This window comes from Ictalurus punctatus, chromosome 15, assembly GCF_001660625.3.
Source record: "Ictalurus punctatus breed USDA103 chromosome 15, Coco_2.0, whole genome shotgun sequence".
NCBI lineage: Eukaryota > Metazoa > Chordata > Actinopteri > Siluriformes > Ictaluridae > Ictalurus > Ictalurus punctatus.
In genome coordinates, this window is record NC_030430.2 from 4,533,744 (window position 1) to 4,558,460 (window position 24,717).

Below are 24,717 nucleotides of genomic sequence, written 5' to 3' on the forward strand. Positions count from 1 at the left end.
ACAGTGTTCCTGTGGCCTGGATCGTCCCCCATTTCTGTAACTCTCTCCCTTTTGGCCCTCCCTTGCTTTTGACAGTCTTCTGGCTCCCACAAGGGCCCTGTCCTAGCACAGACAAAACTGGGATCTTTTTTCATAGTCTCACAGGGAGGGTTAGCATGTGTATGCATGGGTGTGTGCTAGGAGAAAGAAGGAACAGCCTTGTGTTTTCTGAGGCGAATCCAAAAAATGAGCATTTGCACAAGTAACACATCTCTCATTCTTCAGCTTCTCAAATGGGAGCCGGTTGCTGCGCTTTAGGGTTTTTATTTGTTCAACCTTCTGTTTTTTTGTTCCTCGGTGCTGGCCTCTGTGTGGTGAGTCATCTGTCTTCATTAATCCTGAAGACACCAACGTTTCAGTGGCTGTCAGCCACACTGGGCCGCCATTTAATGAAGACAGATGCCCTGTCAGGGGCCTGGCCGAGGCTTGGTGCTCCACACTGCCTCCCCAGATCAGAGTGTGATGAGATCTGTTTATTTAATCAATCAGGTTTTACCAGCCAAGAGCAAGCATGCACACACAGACACACACACACACACGCAAGCAGGAAAAGTATCCCTGTGCTCCTTGACTGTTCGAATTCGTAGCCCACTTGAGTTCCAGGAAACGGGGGAGCTAGAAATGTGGTGGGAAAGCGTGGGCTGGCCTGAGGGAAGGACCGGTGTCCTGTTTCAGCCCTGCATGCCCGCTAAAGCTCAGTAAACAAGGCCAGCTTGTCCCCCTCCAGCCGCCACTCGACTCATTGTCCCCCTCGATGAAGCAGATGAATTGATGTTCAAACCCAATATCTCATTAGGGGCAAACCAGCTGCGGAACATGGCTGGATGATTCAGGGAGGTTCAGACGGTTGACTTCTGCTGCTGGCTGGCTGTCTCTCTCAGCACTTTACAATCCCCAACATTGTCTTTGTAGTCTACAGGAAGGAACTTTCCCTCATAAAAAAAATGTCTGCTTTGCCAGTGAGACACAGATATTCTGTTTTGCAAGTTACTTCTGTGGATGAATCTCTCTCACACACTTCCTAACACCACCTCAGAAGCTTTTGTAATTGTTTGCACCATGTCTCTTTTGTTCATCCAGGCTTGAGACTTGAACCATCCGAGAGACCCACTTGACAATGAAGAGCCTTTGTCTTTGTGCCATTCAGTAAAAGCTCTAGCTGTCTGCAATAGGTGGAGAAATAAAAGCCTTACTGGTCACTTTGGGATGCGTAGTCAGCTTTCCTGTTTTTTTTTCATGCATCTTTTTTCATCCCTAGAGTCAAAGGTGATGGAGAGGTTACACGCTGGGCAGTGTCAGCTCTCCACACTATGTGCACTGCACTTTTTAAGACCCAGAAAAGGAAGACAAGTCAAAGGTTTTTTTTTTCCTCCTTTTTTTTTTTTTTTTTTTTTTTTTTAAAAAACTGTGTAACACTTAGAACAGTGGCAAAGACTTGAAGGAGGGGCTGGTATGTGCACTTGAGACACCAGCGTCAATGATTTGGAAACATATCGGTTAGCAACAAGATAACATCACTTCCTCTCACCAATTGCTTTTTGAAATGCTTAGGTGAAGTCTACTGACATTTGAGCATTATATGGTTGCTACTATGATTAATACACAGTAAATACACGTTAATACGCAGCATAAAGCATTGAATATTTTTCAAAATTTGAAATCCCATGGTTGAAATCCTGATTGCGCTGTGGCCTTCTCAATGTAGGACACACACCCCCTTTCATTAATTTTGTGTTAATGGAGGTCTTCCCTTACAAAAGATTCAATTAAAAGATTACAATGCTTCAGGGGTCGGGTGTGCAAGTAGATAAAATGGTGATTTGAAGATGGATATGTGTGTAACATGGAGAAAGAGATAGTATTGTATAGTGTGTGTGTGTGTGTATGTGGTGGTGACCGTTTAGTGGCCCTTTAGTGAGAGGGGTATGTTTTTGCACTCTGTGTTCATGAGGCTGCAAAGGGATTTCTGTTTTAGCAGTTTAGAATTATGTGTGTTGATTATGGAAAAAGAATGGTCGTTCTGTATTAAACATATGTACATATCCACCTAAGGATTTTTTATGTGTGTGTGTGTGTGTGTGTGTGTGTGTGTGTGTAGGTATGTATGTGAACTCAACCTTAAACAGGTATGACAGTGCCTCATTTCAGTTCCTCATCTCAAAATAATCATTTGACTGGCTACCCTTTAGTTAGACTCTTATCACGGAGTCTGCCTCTGTAGATTGTATCATAGGTTACTATATCTATGCTTGAGCATGAATCGTTATATGTGGAGTGCCTATATGTGGACGGGCGATGATCTGTGTTGCAAAAGGAGTGTCCTATACTGTCAGTCCCAGAAAAAGAGGCCTGACGTGGCTGCTGAGATTCCACAGTGGGCCGCTGGAATCCGGATTGCTGCCATAATGGCAGTAGAGCCTCTTGCTGGGGTCAGGGAACTGTAAATAAGAGATCTTTCCTGTCAAAAAGCAGGACGACTCCATAATCTTGACTTGGCGGTATAAAACTAGATACTCAGGCTTGGATTCAGTGCAATAGAAAAATGCTCCATTGTGCAGTCCCTGACCTAACCAAACATTTGGCAAGACATTGCTATGAAAATACCTATTAACACTAGCTTGTTGCAGATTTCCATGCCGTCTCAGATGCAAGTTGAAGCTGTCTGTATGCTGTTGGCCCTACCCATGGTCTGTCCCAGATTTGGACTGTAATTAGCCGTCTGTCTTCTTCCCTGTCTCAGATTTCTGTGACACACAAACAGGGTTGAACGTCATGCTTTAGGGAATTCTGAGACAGCCTTGTTGATTTCTCTGTTTTGGCCAGCACCTCTGTGCTGTTCTCAACTCTGCTGCCTGTTTACTGAGAAGCTCAATGCTTGCAGAAGGCTAGGCATTGGCAAGGGGTTGTTTTACTGTTGTATGTGAACATGTGCTGAAGGGCCTTGGCTTAGAGGACAGTGGTCTCAAGCCAAGAAAGAGCAAACCACTGTAAGTTTCACTGTTTAATGTTATCTCAAACCTCAGTTCCCAGGGAAAAACTGCACTATATTCAAACTTTACTCTTAATGCAAAGTTAGATAAGGACTTTGTTGGACTGGCATGGTAATATTACAGTTGATCTCTCCTAGTTAATGATGATGATACATTTTAATTGACCTACTAAACACGTCTTTTATCCTCCTTGACAAATTAGATTGTACTGCCCAGAACCTTAATAAAAGAAGCCTTCTTTAATCTGAAGTAAATGTTCAGGATTTTTTCATATATGCCTCACTAGACTAGGCCTTTCAAGATTTTTTAGTGTAGTCATTTTGATGCGCAGGAATGAAACAGTCTGGCTGATATGACAAAGTAAATGCCAGACATTTAACCCGTGCCCCGATTAAACAAGAAAAAAAAGAAACGTGCTCCAAAAAGCACTGTGATATCTCAACCATGGGGAGGACTTTCCACCTCAAGATGATTCACACACAGGTTTCCAGTGAAGAACCTTTTCAGTAAAATTCATGAACAGGATATGTGCTGCTTTGACGGCTGCCAGTCCACGCCCTTCACTGTTGGGCAATCACTTTTCAGAGCTTGCTGCCCCACAAGGGTGGAAAAATTCCACCTATGTAATCAAGCATCATTTCTTGTTTTCTGTCACTCAAAGCAGAAGTTTCTCACACTTCCTCTATAGTGGCATTAGAAATAACCAAACCGGTGCCCTGGTATGATCTATGATTTTTGAACGGCTTTGTATTTCTGAACCTCACATTGTACACACAGATGGAGCTTTCACTGACCACAAATCATAAAGAGAACAGGAAGCAACAGTCTCAGTGTCTCCTTATGTTCTGTTGAGTAGTAAAGTCAGCCTTGAATGGAAACTCATGAGTACTTTAAGGCAATAAGCCTAATCAAATTGTCATTTCAGTTGGTCACAGTATGGTCCACAACCAACAATATTAACCAGAAGAACAAAGTGGAGAAATAGAAAAAAACTGTGCAACACTTTGTCCAATTTGTATAATACTGGAGTGTTATTTCTACATAATGACAATGAAATCCCTTTGTCTTTGGTGTCTTTATTTCCGTCACAAAGGCGTCAACCGACTTGCTACTTCTACATTTGTGGTTTCTATTATTTGGGGAAGGAAGCAATAAGAGCCATACAAGGAGTTCCTTGAATCTGTTGCGTAGGGACGCGTGGGATCATGGCACCATGGCAGGTGAGTGCAGACGGCTAGACAGATGGAGAAAGGAAATGTGTGAGAGCAAGCAGAAGCTTTGGGATCAAAGCTGAATGGTAGACCAGGCTGAGCCTGTCATTTGGCTCCATTGCTTGCAGACAGATCAACACCCTAGCGTCTGTGTCCATACAAGAATGATCCAACTACTGGAGTGAAGAGGAATTGGAGGAGACAGTATCCCCCAAAGTCTGAATGCACATATGAGGCTTGGCAGGCAGTGACAGGTTCAGTGCCAGAGATCTGTCTCCTTTGGATCTGATCTCCATCTACTGCCTCACAATGAATTGTTTAGATTGGGTCACCGTGATAGATCCATGGTAGTGCCTTTCTCATAAAGTTGTTTAACCGGCAGCTGGGGGAAGTCCAAACCGAGTGCAAGTCCTGGATGAATTTTGAACTTGTGCTGAAGCAACTCCAGAATAGGTGGAATGGTTCACGGTCACTCCATGTTTCTTTGATGGACTGGTGTTGTGCAGTGAGGAAGGGCTTTCATGGCCAAATGCTGACATGGAAAAAAAGGGTTCTAAAAGGGGTTTATGAGGCACTATAAAGAAGAAAGTGTTGAATGTGTACTGCTGTCTCCAAGGGTAATTTCCCAGACCCTGAGGGCCTGGCTGCCCCCACCTGCTGAATGCCTCCTATGGAAGGTGCTGGCATCTCAGCTAGTTTTGTTCTGAGATCGATTTCTAAGGTGTGTGCGCACACCAGGCGATTTCTGCTCCAAGAGCGTTCATGTGTGTGCATGTATGTATTCATGCCTTCGTGCTGTTTATGACATGAAGGTGCAAATTCCCTGAGACTCCAATCTCGGTCGGATTCTCTGGTCTTGTCCAGCGTGGTGCATGTTCTTGCTTTTTCTCCCTTCTGAGCCATCGTCTGGCTGGCAGCTTAGGTCTTTTTCAGAAAGGGTTTCGCTGTAGCAGGAAGAATATCTCTCAACATGCCCAGACAGGGGGGAGGAGAGAAATTGAGAAAGAGGTGGGGGTTCAGATAATGAAGTCATACTCAGCTGTTGACAGGAACTGCTACTGCTGAGTACCTTAACACAAGCATGCATGCACTCCCTCCTGTCATAACACCAGTGTATCCCTCTTTTAAAAATTTTTTTTTTTTTTAAATGAAACCACTATGGGTGAAGTCAAATAGTCTGGTCAGACTTACGAGCATAATTTGATTATACATGGACAGTCATATTCAGTGATTACTTGAAATCAGTTGTCTCTGACTGATAATGCCTTGAAGATAGTTTTCAGTTTAACGATCTGTTTTGCAACATATGACTAATAGTGGAAATGCCACTCACTGAGATAGTCAGCAATCAGAAAACATCCAGCGGAAAAAAAGCGAGTAAAGCAGAAAGGAGGAAGGAAGTGTGGTTGTGTTGTAGTGAAGTGTTGTGATGACAACCATGCACCGGAGATGGCAGGAAGCTGTGGGCAGAGACAAAGAGAAAGGCAAAGCAAGAGAAAGCGAGTGAGCCGCACCTGGTCCCCTCATCAGGAAGCTGGTGTAAGTTTTCTGGAGAGGACTGCGCGTCCTTGCTCGTCAGGCGAGGCTTGGAGAGAAGCCTCCTGCTCATGCAGCCTGTGCCAGTCAGCTTATCAATCATGCTGTTCGCGACAACCTGGCCAATCTGTGCACCGTCTGCCGCACAGCGCGTCTGGGCATGCAGAACTGAGAATAATACAAAAAAAACAAATCAAAGCCCGATGCTTCTAGAACAAGGTTTCAGGTTCCTGGGCTAAGCAATGATAGTGATCAAAGTTAGGTCCCACATCTCATAAACACATGCAGATAAATACCGACAGATTCATTTAAAGAGGAATTGAGAAGAGATGACTACATTTGCAAATCAAATTTGGTGCTTTGGAAACAGGGTCATTGGTAGCCATGCAAGTACCCACACAAAACTGCATACACACACACACATGCACAGGCCAAGACTAGATCTGGGAAGAGTGTTTCCAGAAGATTCAATCACACCCATAGTCACGTACACAAAATCTGCTGTCCTATTGTGAAAGAATATTTGTTCCTCAGCCAATGTGTCATATGCTTCTAGTGTAAGTAGTGTTGCAACAGAAAACGCATACAACATTTACCTTCACACACACACACACAACATACCATGTGCTATATTTTTATAGCACATATTGTGTTGGTCATCGTGCATACATTTAAAGTTGGAGTTGGAAATGCTTGAGAAAAGGTTGGAATGTTTGCCCGTATATATAACCATGTGGATATGCTGTGTTCCATCCATCCATCCATCCATCCATCCATCTTCAACCGCTTACTCCATTTCAGGGTCACAGGAAACCCTGGAGCCTATCCCAGGGAGCATCGGGCACTAGGCGGGGTACACCCTGGACAGGGTGCCAATCCAAGATGCTGTGTTATTTTTATTATTTCTAAAATGGTTAATTTGTTCTCTGGAACACTTGTTTCGATAGTATCGGCACCCCACAATAATAGCACTCAGCCTAGTCCTATTTTGTCCTGACGATTCCAGAGAGACGGCCATTACAAAACATTGATTTTGTCTTCTTTGTTGATTCAGACGTATGGCTGGGTGTATTATCCTTTAGAAACACTCATCTACATCTAAGTAAACTCCTGTCAGAGGCAACCAGACAATCAGGTGGAAAAATCCTGGTAGTCAGTGGAATGCATACTCAATCTTCCCAAGAGCCCCCTGGGCCCGTAGAGTTAAAACAAGCAGCAAGTATCTCTTGTATGCTAATATACTCAATTCATAACAAATTTGAAACTGTTCCAGAACTTTTAACCTTTTAAGATCGTGTCCTGATTGCGATTAATGGTATTTCTAACCATGTATGTATTTTTTATATCCATTACCTGATTTTTGCAGGTAAAGAACCATCTATCTTTTTTGTATTGAAAGCTTTTTTGGCAACGCCAACAATAGAGCTGGTTGAAGGCAACAGACAGAGCAATTTTAAAGGATAGGGGTTTCTTTTTCAAGGATGCCACCTTTGTTTGCATTTATTTTGCATGGCTTCAAGCGATAATCCTACTTCAACCAAAAAAGTCTTGTAAGATTATTTTTGTCGTTCAAGCTAAGGAAAGAAGACAGTTTTTGTATTAGGAGAATGTGGGCATAATATTTATTTTAAACAACGATTTTTCCCATTCTCTTAAAATGTGCCAATAATTCTGGAGTTAACTGTATATGCACTGTATAGGTTTGTGTGTTTTGTTTACTTTTTACTGATGCTTCATACTGTGGGTATGGATAGGAAGGCTCTTAAATGTAATTGAATGGTTGCATGAATGCAGGCCTGCTCATGTGGCTCTTGTGTGTAGAAAGCTTTAAGTGAGAGGATTAGCAGTAAAATTAAACAACAGGAAATGAGTAGTGGCTACTGATAACTATGACCTCGACATCCCCACCTAGCCCTGTCCCGCCCCCAACCTGTCCCTCCATCAGCCAACAGCTAGGCCTGCAGATTGTCATGCAAATAGAGGCCCTGATAAGGAGGCCTTGTGTTTTTGCAGAGAATTGTTTTCCAAATAGAAAGATGAGATGAGTAGAGAAACAAGAGTGAAGGACCTATTGGGTTGTGGGGGGCAGCTGTCAAAGACAACCGATCCCATTGTAATCCACGGAAGTGTTGACTGAACTTTGGAATGATGTGTGAAAGAGGTGTAAGAGAAGCCTTATTTACCACAGGAACCAGTTTGGGCTGTTGACAGACGCTGATGGATTTTAGTCCCCCTCCTGTCTCGTTGTCTGAGATGGTGCCAGTCTCCATGCTTGACGCCACCCACGGTTCTGCCTTTTTAGAGTGTGTGAAAGAGGTGCAGTCACTATATTGCTATGATTACTACAGAAACAAATGATTCATACCAGGTTTAACCCACAGAAATAGTTTTTCTCTGTTTTGGTTTTTGATGTCAGGACTGGATTTAGTATTATAACCTTTAACACCATTATGTGAAAGTTCTTTTTTGTTAATAAAAAGGCTGTAACTGACTGTTTTGATATCCAAAAACTGCAAGTAAACTGAGACAAAACATTTGATCATTCTGCACAAATGTACAGGTGGTATGTAAATTTAATTTTCAGCTCCATGTTTTTTTTCGTAACCATGGCCATGAACAGGGACATTGCTGCTTCTAAGCCTGGAACATTTGCTTTTCCCTTCCCCCCAATCTCATTTGTCCCTTTTTCTGTTTTCTATCAAATTCCTCTTTTTATGCCCTCTTTTCTTCTTTTTGAAGTCTCCCAAGTCTTGTAAAATGCCAAGCCGGTGCTTTGGCTGAGTCCTGTGGGGTGTGTGTGTGTGTGTGAGAAAGAGAAAAAGGAGGGGGTTTGTAGGTTAAGTTCAGGCTAGTCTCTGTGCTTTCCATTGACCATAGCTGGGGAATGGAGTGCAATAAAAGTTAGAAGTTTAGAGCCTCCCTGTTTTTTGTTTTATGATTGGGCCTTTTTTTAACAGGCCAGGGCTACAGCTGGTGGTGTGAATGGCTGCCCGAGGTGACTGAACCCCAGTAAAAGCCCCAGCAGCCAGGCTGTTGCCTCCACCATGGCCCTGAGAGTACCTTTATAGGCCAAGCTTATGAGGCCCGGCCTCCAATAAAAACTGGTAGGGCCATACTCAGGAATTTAGGGCCAGGAAAAATAGGGTTTGTGTGTCAAGAGGTGGCAAAGGGGTGGTGCCAAAGTTTTAGGGGTGACCACAAGGTGAAAGTTGAAAGAAGTGTTGCCCAGGATGCATTGTCCAGCAAAGTACCTGTTTCAGATTACATGTGTGTTGTGTGAAATGTCTCTGAGATACACACGGATGAATGCATAGCTTAAAAAAAAAACAAAAACAAAAAAAAAACACAACACCACCCAAACACAATAGCTTAGTAATTTGTCATTGTGGTGTTTTGTGAAAGACGCTTGGTGGTTGCGAGTGTGTAATTCAAAGTGTGTTTCGAGGGAGGGAAAGGTATTTGTGTCTATAAGCTGAGAAGCAGAGCAGCCAATCAGCTGGCTATGTAAAAATGAGGAAGCCTTGCGCTGAAGCCCCACCTCTGTGCCTCTGGAACAGATGAGATGCATGTCTTATCAGAACGTTAGTGATGCTACTACTTATCTGTCAGTGTGTTAAACTGTTTTTTTTTCCGTTTTTTTTTTCCTCTCTCTCTCTCTCTCTCTCTCTCTCTTCCTGTCAATCAAACCACACTAATCTCCATGAAACCCCACCCCCTAAGGAGAGGGTTGGCCAGAGGGAGGGGTTAGGTGAGATTAATTCAACAGACGTCACCCCCACTTAACCCCCACCAATCTGTCACCGATTACACAAAATACAGCAGTAAACGAACCACCGCTTAGCTAAGTTAGCATCTTCTGTTAAACTGCAGGGAAATAAAGAAACACAGAGCTCGTCTGGCCATTCTACTTAATCTGCCTCTAAAGATATGCAATTCTTGACATGCATATATTAATCCTTCCTATTCTTTGTCTATATTTTAAGAGGATTACACACTGTACCAGAATGTAATGTATATCTTTTGCATTATTCTCTATTCAGCTGTGGAGACTCAGAGCACCAGTTCAGAGGAGATGGTACCCAGTTCACCCTCTCCACCCCCGCCACCTCGTGTCTACAAGCCATGCTTCGTGTGCCAGGATAAGTCGTCGGGCTACCACTACGGCGTCAGCTCCTGTGAGGGCTGCAAGGTGAGAAGAATGTGTTAAAGCACGCTTTCTTTTGATGCAGTGTTCCTGGATGTGAAAGACTATAATGCAGTCTGGAACTAGAAATATTTGTATCTGAGAGGTCACAAAGTATCAGAAACAAGAAAAAACACCCCAAGTATATATTTTGGACAAAGACTAACCATAGTCCTATGGGTATAGGGGACTGTGGAGAGAATGTTTCTGTTCAGCAAGTTCAGACACGAAGATAAAGAGTCTATTGAAAAGAGAAAAAGAGAACAGGTAAGAGCAAGCGTACACGATGGGTGGTAGTGGCTAACATGCGCACACTCTTGCCTGGCTGCAGGGCTTCTTTCGCCGCAGCATCCAGAAGAACATGGTGTACACCTGCCACCGTGACAAGAACTGCCAGATCAACAAGATCACACGCAACCGCTGCCAGTACTGCCGCCTGCAGAAGTGCTTTGAGGTCGGCATGTCCAAGGAAGGTGAGGCTGCTGTTTGGCATGTAGGCATTCTTGGCGCCATGCCCACACACAGACATGCTGACACTTACACATTCGCGTACAGAGCCATGAAGACTAGAACACAGATCTGAACAGATATAAAAGCAGTAGTCTGCAGGTTTTGACAAAAGAAAAAAGATAGAAGCCACAAAGTGGCACATCAACCTCAGATTACTGTCATAATTATTAAACTGTGTGAAAATGTCAAGTCAATGAGTATTAATATGCAAATCGTTATCACCTTATAAATGAGTCTTTACCCCATCTACATAAATCCGTCAGCGTTTGCTCGTTTTTTAAGTAGCCTTTCCTAAAGGCGCCTTTATGACCTGGCACTAACAGATTTGTGCCATGCCAGAGACAATAGCACCAAGTTCAAAGACTGCAAGCTGGCTTTGTGTTTGTTCACTTGCCAGAGTCATAGCAGTGATCTCACCAGGAGAGTGGCACATTGGCCACTCTATGTGTCCACAGGGACATGTATGTGTGTCTTTATATGTGTGGGATGTATGTAGAAACCGGGATCACATTGTGCCTTTGCTATTACTGGATATCCTGAGAGGAAGGAAAGAATGGGAGGAGGGAAGGTGGGAGGGAGGGTGAGGGTGAGCGAGAGGGTTATTGAGAAGGCTAGGCTTGGCAACTCAGATGTGCTCCTCCAGGTCACACACATTACAACAAGTTGTTCTCAGGTTAGTTTCCCCAATGCTGTTGATTTATGAGTCACAGATTTTGGTGAACTGGTCCTAGAGTTCCTAGGGATGATTGCTGTGTGCCAGACAAATGTCCAAAGTGTCAGCGATTTGCCAAAAAGCACTTCCACCTGCCAAGATCATATTTTGGCTATAGTTCGATGGGCCTGATTCATGGCTGAGGTATTGACTCGTCTCCTCTTGTAACCCTCAGCTGTGCGGAATGACCGAAACAAGAAGAAGAAGGACGTGAAGGAGGAAATTTTGCCGGTTGAGAGCTACGAGCTGAGTGGTGAACTGGAGGAATTGGTGAACAAAGTGAGCAAAGCACACCAAGAGACCTGCCCTTCATTGTGCCAGCTGGGAAAATACACCACAGTGAGTTGAACCACACAGCAAATAATCCTATACACACCAACATAGAAATATACAAATGATGGTCAATATTGAAATTATTATTATTTTTTTAAATGGTTTTTGAGAGTATACTGGATATGGCCATATTGGGTATATTTTACTAATGGTTTGGTCTTCCTTGTTTTTTTTAATCTTTGTTGATTTAGCAAAATCTTTAAAACTGTAATTGTTACATGACTAAATATTATCATATGTGTCATGTGATCATGAAAATGTACTCTGGTATTGTATACCAGTATTATATATTTTGTTCCATACCGCTCAATCTACTGCAGCATGACACAATTTATGTGCATTAAAACCTAATTTTTGCAGTTCTTATTTTGCACTTATGTGATGTCTCTTTTGCTAATTTATTTGTCTTACTCCGGTTCTCCTTGTCGCATCTGCTCTCAGAACTCCAGCTCAGATCACCGCGTTCAGTTGGACCTTGGATTGTGGGATAAGTTCAGTGAACTTTCCACCAAGTGCATTATCAAGATCGTGGAGTTTGCCAAGCGCCTCCCTGGCTTCACATCCCTCACCATTGCTGACCAGATCACCCTGCTCAAATCAGCCTGCCTGGACATTCTGGTAACGAAACTGTTAACTAAAGACACTGCATACGTACATTGATGAGGCCATAAAATTAACACTTTTTTTTGTCCACACTTTTTTTGCTACGGTAGATGCTGCGGATCTGCACACGCTACACACCGGAGCAGGATACAATGACTTTCTCAGATGGACTCACTCTAAACCGCACTCAGATGCACAATGCAGGCTTCGGTCCACTAACTGATCTGGTCTTTGCCTTTGCTGGCCAACTTTTACCGCTGGAGATGGACGACACCGAAACAGGACTCCTCAGTGCCATCTGTCTGATCTGTGGAGGTACTGCATTCTGCACTTATATAGTACCACTGCTGCCATCTGGTGGTGGGTTTTCTATTAGTAGTAGTAAGTCAAGACAACTGATGTAATCTTGACGATGTTTCCGTACTCGTCAAATCGTTGAGCAGTGACAAAGTCCTTTAGATGAATGGCAAAAAAAGAAGTCCAGTCGCCTTGATTTTCTAATAATAGTCATTCAAATTCTGAGAACTAATAGACAATCTGTTGGATGGAGTTATTCACCAAATGTTAAAACATCTCTTAGTCATCAGCATTTGAGGATAACTTAGGAATGTCTTGTGCAAATAACAAAACAAAGTCATTCCTTTAGCATTAAAAATGCAGAGTTCAACTGAAAGACACCAAAAGCATGTTTGGTGCTGGTGTATGAGTAGAAAGGAACACACTTAGGCCAAGTTTTCTTCCTGTCTCTACCCAGACCGTATGGACCTAGAAGAGCCCCAGCGTGTAGATCGTCTACAGGAGCCCTTGCTGGAGGCACTGAAAATCTACGCCCGCCGCCGCCGGCCCAACAAACCCCACATGTTCCCCCGGATGCTGATGAAGATCACAGACCTGCGTGGCATCAGCACCAAAGGTCAGTCCACTTGCAGAATGTTTTCAGATCACTTGAGATACTCCATGCTGATATGATTTTCTATAAAAAGGAATAAGGGCAGAAACTATTGATGAATAAAATCGCAGAATAAATCTGAGTAGAGAGAATTTTTTTGTATTAACACAAAAGATAATACCTTCTGATTTATACCATTTTCCGTGGTTTGTTACAGGAGCAGAAAGGGCGGTCACATTGAAGATGGAGATCCCGGGCCCAATGCCACCTCTGATCCGGGAAATGTTGGAGAATCCGGAGGCGTTTGAAGAGCAGCCGGAGTGCAGCGAGAGCAAAGCTGAACCAGCTCCTCCTCCTCCTCCTCCTCCCCCTCCTCCTCCAACAGTTCCCCCGTTTACCATGAAGACAGAGCGTGAGGATGAGGAAGAGAGCTGGGCCACTGAGAATGGAAGTGAGCCATCACCGGAGGAAGAAGATGACGAAGACGAAGATGCCGAGGAGGACAGGGGAACGGACAGTGACGGAGAGGCCTGGCCTGGTCAGGAACCTAATGTGGACATGTCCAGAAAGAGCCATGGTGGAAGGGCCCAATGAGCAGGCTTCTTCTCTGTAAACACACACCCACACCTCATACAAACATTTTGACCCCCACTTTCCCTTCAGTTACCCTGCTCTCACAGCAATCTGCCCCTGTAGGGGTAAACACAGAGCCTTATATCCGTACAGCCAACCCTAACTCAGGCCTCATGGTCAGCAATGAGACACACATGCACGATGTGTGTGAAGACTTGAGATGGATGGCTCTTCTCAGGAACTCTGCAAAGAGGGAAGACGCAAGACAAAACAAACGACTGTACAGACAAAGCAGTTACTTTTTTTTTTATACTATCATGTTTGTATTAAAGATAAAGGAGCAGCCATACAGAAAGACACAACATAAAACAGTCAACGGGTTCAACAAAAAAAACAAAAAACTGCAAGGTGAAAAACAAACAAACAAAAGAAAATCAGTTAATAACTTTTTTTGGATGCATTTGAATACCGTTTTGACTTTTTTCAGCCTCTTTTACTTTTTATGAATATGCCCATACATATCTATATACCTTTTATATTTTTGTCTTTGTATACTATTTCTTCAGTTATACATTATTTGGATAGCTTTCCTAAGGAGAGATGGAGATGATCGAATACTTATAACTGGCAGACATCTACTGAGTCTCTACCCAGACCTCCGGCTGGGTTCTCAAGCACTTGGCTCATTGTAGACGTCGACGCTAATCAGTTCGCTAGGTCGTCTCTTCCTTGACTCCTGCTAGTTGATCGGCGATTTAACAACTGGGATTACTGATACGAGTTCTGGTTGCTTAAGCTGCAGTACCTTCCTGCCAACCGAATGGTGTTTTTTGTGCCAAAGCATGCAGTTAATAATGTCAGCTTTCGGTGACAAACTCTAAAGAGTACACTCGGTTCATACGTAAGACAGGCTTTATATGATAAACGTTCAGAATGATCACCTCCTTAATGTTCTTTTGAGACATGGATTCCAGAAGAATGCTTCACTAAGATTTTCATACACACACGAAAATACCCACATCTTATATAACCGCGTTATCCCCACACATCGAATGCACATCCAGCATGCCGACAGAACTCTTTCTATATATAAAAAATAAAACGGAAACTCCGACTCAGGGCATTTCGGTGAGGACCAAACGCTAGCTGCCTGCAGGCATGCTGCAAAAACAGCAATATTTATGTGTGTGTAGTATTGAATATGTTTGCTCAGATTAGATGTCCTACTTGGAAGTGGTGACATCTACAGACCTTAGTAAAGCCATTGTAAAACTTTTATATGCTCTCTTTTATTATAGAAATGGTCGTCATTTTGTTTTTTGTAATATACTGCCAAAAAACAACAAACAAACAAACAAACAGCATGCAAATTAGGTGACCATGTGTAATGTGCCACTTTTACAGTTATGCAATACAGGAACCAGTTGTGTGTGTTTGTCTCTGGGATTGTGAGGTCTGTTGAGCATAGATTTGGAATGATGAATGTCATTAGTGTGGTGCGAAAACATTAAGAATGTGAACGTACACCCACTCTTCATTACACACACCCACACACACAAAAGCACCATCACCTGTCTATTGTGCACACTCATGTCTGTCCTGTTTGTTCAGAAACACATGCGCGCACACACATCTCTCCTGGCACCTTGTGGAGTGTAGCACCTCCGGTAAGACGTTGCTATGTTGCAAACTGAATGTTGACATGATGTTGTCTGTTTTTGCTCATTTTCATGTCCTCAATTTGGCTGAGGCATTCTCAAATGACCTGTTCATGTTCAAGCAGCTCTGTTATATAAAGAAAAGCCATATAAACATTCAGAGGCAATAAATGACTGATTGCAAGGCTGTATTTTGTTTTTTTATACACTTTTCTAATTCATTGTTACATTTTTTTTTACATCGTAAATAATTCCATTTCAGTGAAACGTTAAGAGTTTCTAGAAGAAGAATAGATCAAGAAGTATAACAAACAGGTTTGAGTATTTTGAGGATATCAGGTATTGGCCGATACTCAGAGCTGTGTAAAGATGAGATTAGTGCATCACTGCTTTCTAGAATCACAGTTTTTTTAAGCGTGGATCATTTGTGGATCAGTGAACGCTTTTTAAGAAACCGCCACCGTTTCACATTTTTTGTTCTAGCCCACCAGTTAATATAAAGGACTATAATTTATGAATTTTGATGACTTTGCTCAGCTGAGGAAGGATCTGGAACAGAATAAAAATAGGGACTGGATTCAGAAACTTAAGGCAAAAAAAAAAGAGTTACGCTAAGTACATTTTTATATCTGTATTAACTATATTTGGAACTTCATTGTTGGTCATGCTGAGCCATGGTCCAGCACAGTTTTGTGGTTTCCCTACTAAACTTGGGTAATTCCATGACTCAGATGCCATTTAGTTATTGTACCTCTTAAAATTAAAGCTTAATTTCTTTTTCCAACGTGGAGTCTAAGAAAACATGCTGAGAGGCTGCATTTTAATCTTAAATAAGTAACAGGGTTGAGTTTAAAAAAAAAAAAAAAAAAAAAAAAAAAAAAAAAAAACAACACCCCCAGAGTATTAGCAAATACACAAATCTGGTGCACTAGTATCCATGCTAATGGCACAAGGATAATAATGGACAATAAGGACTTAATGTCCTTTTTTAAAAAAACAACACACAACAACAAACACATAAAAAACTAAACTATTTACATTTACTTTAATAAGTTACTTTCGATCTATAATTTGCTTAACAGTTATACTTTTTAAACAACCTCATTAGTCAGTATAAATGATATAATAAATCTCCGCGTGATCTTCAGCTGCTACAACTTCCTGTTGAACATGTGACTTGAACATGGAAAATATTCAAGTGAATGTGTTCAAGTTACATGGTTGAGTGAACAATGACTAAAATGTTTATTTTTCATAACCTATAATAAATGACTTGGAGAAAAAGACATTTCTAGAATGAGATGGTAAAATTGATTCATATTTATACACCAATAATATTTGTAATTATTTTTTATGATTATATTTCAAGGTAGAGTGTAATTCTATTGAGATTTATGATGTTATTTCAAGTTTTTTTATTTTTATTTTATCTTTACCTGTGTTTAAAATGTGTTTGACCTTTACTTTTCATAAAAAAAATATATAACTTAAATATAATATCAGTGGGATACAAATGGCACCCCAAACATATAATCACCCAGGACACTGAATCAAGTGTAGCAAGGAAGAGCAAGGAAATCTCCAAACTAGTGTGTACTCATGTCAGGAACACAGTTGGGCTTGTGTGCTTATGGATGTCAAACAATCCTACATCAAACAGGTCAATATGTACAGTGGTAAACTGATTATCTGAAAACAATATGGCCATGCAATCAATTCCATTGATGCATAACCAACTTTTCAATTAGTGTTAGCATTAAGCATAAAAATTTCCCTTACTATTCAAGTATCATTTACATGTACATTTATTCATTTAGCAGACGCTTTTATCCAAAGCGTCTTACAAATAAGGAAATACAAGCCAAGCAATAGATCAAGCGGAGAACAATACAAGTAGTGCAACCGTACAAGATCTTTTAATTGAGTTCTAGAAAAGCAAATTGCATAGAGTAGAGGTGTAAAAGCCAGAGTAATTTTTTTTTCTTTTCTTTTAAGGATGGTGTGGGGTTGGTTAAGTAGTTAAGTGTTCACGGAAGAGGTGGGTCTTTGGCTGTTTTTTGAAGATGGTGACAGATTCTGCTGTCCAGATCAATTGTCCATAGGGATTAAACAAAGGCAAAAAGAACATAATTTCTGGGGCGAGGTGGGTGGGGGGGGCAGTAAATCCTATATGAATCAGAAGGTGTATTTATAGTATTATTGCATAATAGTAAAAAAATATATATAAAAAAAAGAAAGAAAGAAAGAAAGAAACAAAGAAAGAAAGGGGGGAAAGCCTAGGCTAAAAGATAAACAAGTCTAAGAATAAATCCAGCCACTTGGGGGCGATCGAGTTCTACAGCTTAGAGAGCTGCTCACACAGTGTGCGCTAATTCTAGGGAACAAAAACATCAAGCTTCATTATGCATGCATGCAGAAGGAAGCAAAGCCAATGGCTCATTCTGTCACTCTTATTAATCCTCAGTGGGGGTGCAGACAATAAAGGGCACTGTAGTAGATATACTGTAGGTCATCTTCATAATCAGCAACAAGCCAGGCTCATACAGATGCATAATCATTTCCATTTTGCATAAAAGTGCCTCAGTGAAAAGACCAAAATATAGGCTATGACTTTGTATATTCTTAAATATTTTATTTATTTATTTTTTATTACAACCATATGGCTGCATGACTTGATTTTTTATTCATACTTGTCTGGAGGCTATGGAAACAAAAGTTGTGGCTATGAAGGCAGGCTTATCTATCAAAGGCAAGACCCATTTATAGAGACTTTCATATAGTTCCTAAAAGAAGCTAAGACATAAGGTGCAATGCTGTGAATGTGCTAGACTCATTAGTGTACACACTTATCCCCGTGACTCCAGTCTGATTCAACCCTTTTCTCTTTTCATCCAGTATGAACACACAGTTTGCTGTAAGTCTGTGCATAAGACTCCTGGTGACACCAAGAATATACAGTTATTTTTATTCAGAGATTAAAGCCGGTGATAAACAGGGATATGGCACTATTAATTAAATGATTGCTATAATGAAACTTCATTAAACAGAAATCAATAAACCAGGGCTCAAATTAAAACAAGGTCCATACATTATACGCTCTTTTACAAGGAGGCTCTAAATGGCCTCATATATTCAACCCAATAAGATGTTGCTATGGGAACACGGGAAGGGCGCGGGATCTTTGCTGAATTTAAAAAGACAGTGTACGTTTTTAAGTCTTGCAGAGCATAGTCTTTGTGAGGTCTGCAACTTCTATGCAATTTATACAGAGTTAATGATCATATCTAAATAATCGTGAGTTAAATCAACATTCCATGGTATTATAACCATGAACTACGTCTATGTAGCCATTCATTCATGAAACTGATATTCTGCAAATGCAACATCGTCTTTAAATGTGATTAGTGTGGTCTCGACCCCTCTTTATTGCCATCTGTAACATAATAAAGCTACTGAACTCAAACACAAGCAACAATGCTATGTTTAGGGATCCAACATTTAGTTATGAATGACACAGATATAGCCACTCTATTATGTGTTTCATGCAATTATCCAATCAGCCAATCATGTGGCAGCAGTGCTATGCATATAACCATGCAGATACAGGTCAAGAGCTTCAGTTAATGTTCACATCAAAGATCAGAATGTGGAAAGAAAATGTCACCTCACCATGGCATGGTTTATGCTGTTAGACAGTCTGGTGTGATTATTTCAAAAACTGCTGATTTCCTGGAATTTCGAGAATATACACAGAATGTTTTGGATAAAACAAACTCCAAAACACATTCTGTTGGTGGAAATGGCTTGTTGATGACAGAGGTCAGAGGAGAATGGCCAGACTGGTTCGAGCTCAGGAAGGCTACGATAACCCAAATAACCACTTTTCACAACCATAGTGAGTAGAACAGCATCTCAGAATGCACAAGACTTCAGACCTTGAAGCAAATGGGCTACAACAGTGAAAACCACTTCAGATTCCATTCCTGTCAGCCAAGAACAGGAATCAAGTTTACCAAAACTGGTCAGGTCAAGGCTGGTAAAAGACCAGGCGATGTATTCCTGTTCAAATGGCCAGTGAATGGAAGTCTTTTTTTTTTATTTTTTTATTTTTTATAAACTACAGAACAAAATGTGGAGGTCCATGGCAGGCTCACTGGTGCTAACAGTCTAATCTTTGCTAATGAGAGCTATAAAAATAATTGGGATGCTCTTGTGCCTTGAACATTGAAGATAAGACTAGGTTAATTTTTCCCCCCATAAATATTCTGTAGCTTTCTGAGCAGGCACAAGAGGTGTTCAAGTGCTCTGTAGAGCCACAGAAGGATAATTTATTGCAACATTGACTACTTTGTAGCAATCTACCCAGGAAAAGTGGGAAGAAGCATTAGGAATGCAGGATTAAATTCACAGACCTGAAAAGAAAAAATAATCAATTATGTATGAATGAATGATAGCAGTCGAAGGAGTCTAAATCACTTCACATTAGCATTTACATACCATGTGAGACATGAATAAACAGGTGAAGGCAGAAAGCATCGAGAGACTGAGGTGTGGAAAAAACGCCAAGGCATACACAAAATGGAGGCATATCAAATATGGCACTGGAGGAGTACATGGGCCTTTGGAGGAAGACAAGACAGATCAGACCCCAGTGGAAAGGAAGGGAGGGGTGAAAAGTCGTAAAAACCTGGGTGCACTACTCTGGCCTCTGGCTCTTCATGTCTTTTACATTTCTAATTAAAAGAGATAAAGAGTGAGGGAGTCATCAATCCTACAGTGATTTCCCTGTTAAGGTTTTAGAGGAGGCCATAAAGCAGGCAGCCCGGCTCCATTGATTTTATAATTAGACCCCCTGCACAAGGAGAACACAGAGAATACAGAAGAAGAAAGAATAAGAGAGGCGCTAAAAAAAGGCAGTGAGAAAAAGAGGGATGAAGGTCAGCGATTAAAAGGGAAAAGATTATTTTGCTCCTAGGATAAATCAGTAGCGCGTGGTGCACTGGAATTACACTGTTTAGGACATATTATAAGTGCACTTATGCAGGTCATGCATACTCTAGCATTGGTGGAACCAAACAGGAAGTTAATTAACAGCATATTGACACATCTACAGGGTGTCTCAAAAGTCTCCATACATGGGGGACTACGTATACCAGCACCACGCCGGGTGCGCCTTCGTCAGTGGATGTTCTCGGTTGGACCACAACATGTTTCCTGTTAAAGTATGAACAATTTTGGAAGCCAATGTTAATTTCCCCTTCGTATGGAGTCTTTTGGGGAACCCTGTATTGTGTTTACTATTATAATGTTAAAAAAGTCAGGTCCTACTGTATGTGCATGTACAGTATGTTTATGTCCAGAAATATAATCGAAAGCTTATACTTGAACGTGTACTAAACTGATGTCTCTACCTGTACTGCTCTCTCTCCCCATGACCTCAAAACCAAAAAATGTGTAAAAAAAATAAAATGAAAGAAAAAAATCAGGTCGATTTTTTTTTTTTTTTTAAAGATTATCAATACTTTATTGTTGAAACCCACCCAAACCCATACAGTACAGCACAGTCTGGAAAATACATATTGGATAAGTGAATATATAAAAAAATAATAAAGAAAAAGCAAAGAAAACAGAAAAGATGGCTTATTGCTATGAATACAAACTGAAAGAGTTCTTCCGAACGGATCTGGATACAAGTCTATATAGAATTAAAGCTCAGGATTTTTACAGGGCTGGAAACAGTGAGGATCTCGTAGTACTTTAAACACAAACCGGCATGGCACAGCAGATGGATGCTAATTAGTTTACAACAGTAAAAGCTACAAACCACCAAGAGGTGAAAAGTATCTAGTACAATTAAAACGTTGAGCCTTGTTAGTCATCACGCTGACCATTTCATACAATTTCAAAAAGTTCACTGATGCCTTGGTTAAATTTATGTAGTGACAATACGACACCACCCACATCAATGAGCTTATGTACAAACCTGTGTTGTATATTAAACATTAAACAGGCTACAAATGATTCCACTAGCACAGTTTCAATGCAACAGGAAAAACAGTAGAACAGTACAGGATAGAACCGAACATCTTACAGTACACGGACTGAATCTGTATCATCCTGTATAAAAATTTATAGATAAAAATGATTCAAACCTTAAAGCAGTGGCTCTCAAATTGGGGTATATAGCCAAGGACAACCTTTTTTTTTTTTTTCCCCCCTGTTACAATAGTGGAAAACCTCACCATTATCAAAACTGTTATATTAATGCTTGTTATACTTACTAGTCTACTTGACTGGTCACTTGCATTTCACTGGTTCAATCCAAACCTCAAAATAATAACTCAAAAACAAATAGGCCTTTAAACAATGCCTCCTTGGGCCTAATGTGTTCTGTTGGTAGGAAGTCCAGGAATAAAAAACTCTATGGCTTTTAATAAACAGCAAGATTATTATTGCACATAATTAAGCAAAGAGCTTAATATTTGAACAGTTGGATTATGTTCATAAAACAAATCGGTACTGAGTGTTTTTTTGGGGAGGGGTTATTATTATTATTTTATTTTTATTTATTTATTTTTTACATTAAACAGGTCAATGGCTGCAAAAATTTGAGAACCCATGCCTTTAAGAAAAGACAAAACATCACCTGGTTAAATAAGCAAAACAAAACTTTAAATGGTAGAAAACTTTGATATTATAATTTGTTGCAGAAACAGATCATAAAGTATTCGCATTAATGAAAGTAAGTTAATTATAACTATTATTGTTAGGATTATTGCAATCAGGACTGCTCAAGCCTGTAAAAACACTTCCATGGTCATTTCCTGTTTAACTCCATTGCCAATTGCCATCAATTCAGTCTCTTTCTTTATTACACATTCACATGTCATTTCCTTTCTGACCCATAATTCATAATATCCTCAATGGGCTGCTGTTAACCTTTTTTTAAAATTATTATCATTAATTTATTTTTTTTTTACCAACATTTCAGAAATATTTGACATAATAGCATTAAAGTTCAAACAAAATCCTATCTTCTCAAACATGGATTCAAATTTGTTTTACATACTACATTATTGTAATATTGCAAGTCCTATCTCTTATAAAAAGAAAAACTGATATAAGCTTAATTATAGCCTTTTTGGAGTAAAAAGCTATTCATCATATTTCAAAACTAGCCTTACACACCGAAAATACACAAAGACACACCTTCTTTGTAACATACCAATCCATTTTGTATTATACAACTTCCTTTTGATATGTGCTAAGCAAGGATGCATCAATATCATTATACATATTTTTTCAGACTGAGTATGAGTACATGTTGTTTGATATATGTTGATACTGATATGGAAGCGAGTAACATACTCATCAATCAGGGGCATTACAGAAGATTTTATTTAGCTCTGTTTATACTGATTGCTGCTAGCAATGAACAACTCGTGCTGAGTTTCAAGTTTAAGATATCGTGTTCAAACAGTTAATAGATTAATAGAGAGCATGAGGGTGGCTGAAATGAGTGTGCAGAGCATTATCAGTGAGCGTTTCTGTGACGGTGGCCATGACAAACGCACCAATTCGGTGGTAGTTTGCCACCGTGGTGGTGTCGCATCACACGCCATGTTAATGTTTCTGCTTGAGTGGGCGCTATGATAAGTAAAAAGTATGTTTTGTATACCAGTGTAATAATAATAATAATAATAATAATAATAATAATAATAATAATAACAGTTGCTATATTAATTTGTATTTATAGCCTACCACATAGTGGGAGATTTTATATTAATACAGAAATTACATAACCATAATCAAAACTTATATGGTGGTGTCTGTTAGTTTGGTGCGGGTTTGTTTGAATGCGGCAAAATCCAGTCAGGAAAATGCTGCTATTTCTCTATGGGTTCTGCTGCTGTGATAGAGCTGGTTGGGAAACCAAACAGCAGCGATTTGGGAAAATTTTGGATTTGTGTCCAACGAACGAGCTGAACCAATAAAATTGGATGAAGCCATATGTCGGCTTTGTGGGAAATAAATAAGATTTAAACAGGCAAACACTAGACTACAAATCTCAGGATCCATCTCCAGGCATGACACCCGACCGCGTTTTTTATTTTATTTAATATTTAGCTTTTTAACATATTATTTAGGTTACCGTCCTACTGGTGTTTCTTTCCAAGTTTTATTGGATTGTGATATACTACACTTGTAAAAGAAATAAAGAATTCCTCAGAGAAACGTGTGTGCTTCACTTCTTCTCCTCTCCTCTGCGGGTCAATCACAATACCGTATCTCACAGTGCCCTCAGCCTGTTTCTCACTGCAACCACATGACACAACAAGGCTGTATTGAGTTGTTTCAGTGACAGAAGTGCTAACATAAAGCCTCATTTAATTTTTTTATATTGAGGTTTTTATTTAATTGAATTCATTTAATTTAAGCCTATAAAACTATCAAATATATAGTACTATACAGTGATATAAATTTCACTCACAAACACCCACAGATACCTACTATTATACTGGTCTCCGATTTCTGGTAGATTTTCGAAGTGTGGATCCGTGGACACTTTCATTTATTTATTTTTTTTATATTGCCCACAACTCTGTGTGCAAGGGAGGAGGAGTTTTGTGATGGTTTGCTTTGCTGAATTCAACCTGAAAACATGGCGGATGACTGTAAAGTCAACTATGCGCCTTCAGCATTGCAACAAGTTTCTTTGCATGCCTGGGTCACTGCTCCACACTCACCAATTCTTCACTGTTGCTGATACTGTTCTGGACGATCAGTTGGCCACCCCTGTACACTATTAAAGATACTATTTAATCACCATACAGGTATTCCTCCTTTTGATATTTTCACAGAACACAGATCCCAACTCCATATTGTTCTTGTTTCATGTCATCGGTTTAATTAAAGTGGCAATGTATACCAGGCTTATCTCTCATACGATCACGCTGTAACGGATGCTGCCACTGGAGCATTTCTTATGAGTACAAGTAAAAGAGATACAGATAACAGTATCTGTATTGAAGCATCCATAGTGTTAAGTATTTGAACAGGTGAATGTGTGAAACACTGAGTAGTCTAGTAGCTTGTGCATACAGAAAGTGCATTAAAAAATGTAAAGCAAATTGCATATGTCAGTACGTGTTACTGTGCAAAGACCTGTAACAGGCTGCTCTCGTAGTTCCACTCCTCACCACAGGGGGCTCTCTTCCACCTCACTAAAGTGAACCAGCAGAAAGAAGAGTTAGCGATAGTGTACTTCTGAACTAAACTGAGAAGAGCAGAGAGGAGAACACTAGGGGTAAGGAGGGGACAGAAGAGGAGAGGAGAGAGGACAGGACGAGTGATTGAGCGAGTGAGTGAAGTGAGGGAGAGACAGTTTTAATGATGCTGAAAATTGGCCAGTGCGCGCTGACTACCCTTTCAGTAAATCATTGCTACAGCTTGCTGTCAACTTATCTGTCCTCTTGTCCT

General features: G+C 40.5%; 2 protein-coding genes and 1 long non-coding RNA gene across 7 annotated transcripts in view; 1 reads left to right on the forward strand and 2 right to left on the reverse strand.

The window, feature by feature from the left end:
• Positions 1–15,421, forward strand: part of rarga (retinoic acid receptor gamma a) — a 37,614-nt gene extending 22,193 nt beyond the window's left edge. For all 3 annotated transcript variants that reach the window (XM_017486976.3, XM_017486975.3, XM_017486978.3), the window contains 7 exons: positions 9,817–9,965; positions 10,291–10,432; positions 11,357–11,520; positions 11,956–12,132; positions 12,228–12,432; positions 12,872–13,030; positions 13,224–15,421. In XM_017486976.3, coding sequence (XP_017342465.1) covers positions 9,817–9,965; positions 10,291–10,432; positions 11,357–11,520; positions 11,956–12,132; positions 12,228–12,432; positions 12,872–13,030; positions 13,224–13,600 — 1,373 coding nt within the window. In that variant the 3' untranslated portion in view covers positions 13,601–15,421. The remainder of the gene's footprint in view (positions 1–9,816; positions 9,966–10,290; positions 10,433–11,356; positions 11,521–11,955; positions 12,133–12,227; positions 12,433–12,871; positions 13,031–13,223) is intronic.
• On the reverse strand, positions 12,893–13,323 carry LOC124628967 (uncharacterized). The gene is made up of 2 exons (XR_006983756.2): positions 13,188–13,323; positions 12,893–13,090 (listed from the first exon to the last, which is right to left on the reverse strand). It is a non-coding gene; the product is annotated as an uncharacterized LOC124628967 (long non-coding RNA).
• A 2,348-nt stretch (positions 15,422–17,769) lies between the features above and the next one.
• calcoco1a (calcium binding and coiled-coil domain 1a) overlaps positions 17,770–24,717 on the reverse strand; it is a 43,526-nt gene continuing 36,578 nt past the window's right edge. For 2 of the 3 annotated variants that reach the window (XM_047160470.2, XM_017486979.3), the window contains exon 15: positions 17,770–24,461. In XM_047160470.2, coding sequence (XP_047016426.2) covers positions 24,434–24,461 — 28 coding nt within the window. In that variant the 3' untranslated portion in view covers positions 17,770–24,433. The remainder of the gene's footprint in view (positions 24,462–24,717) is intronic. The other variant, XM_017486980.3, reaches the window with a different exon arrangement.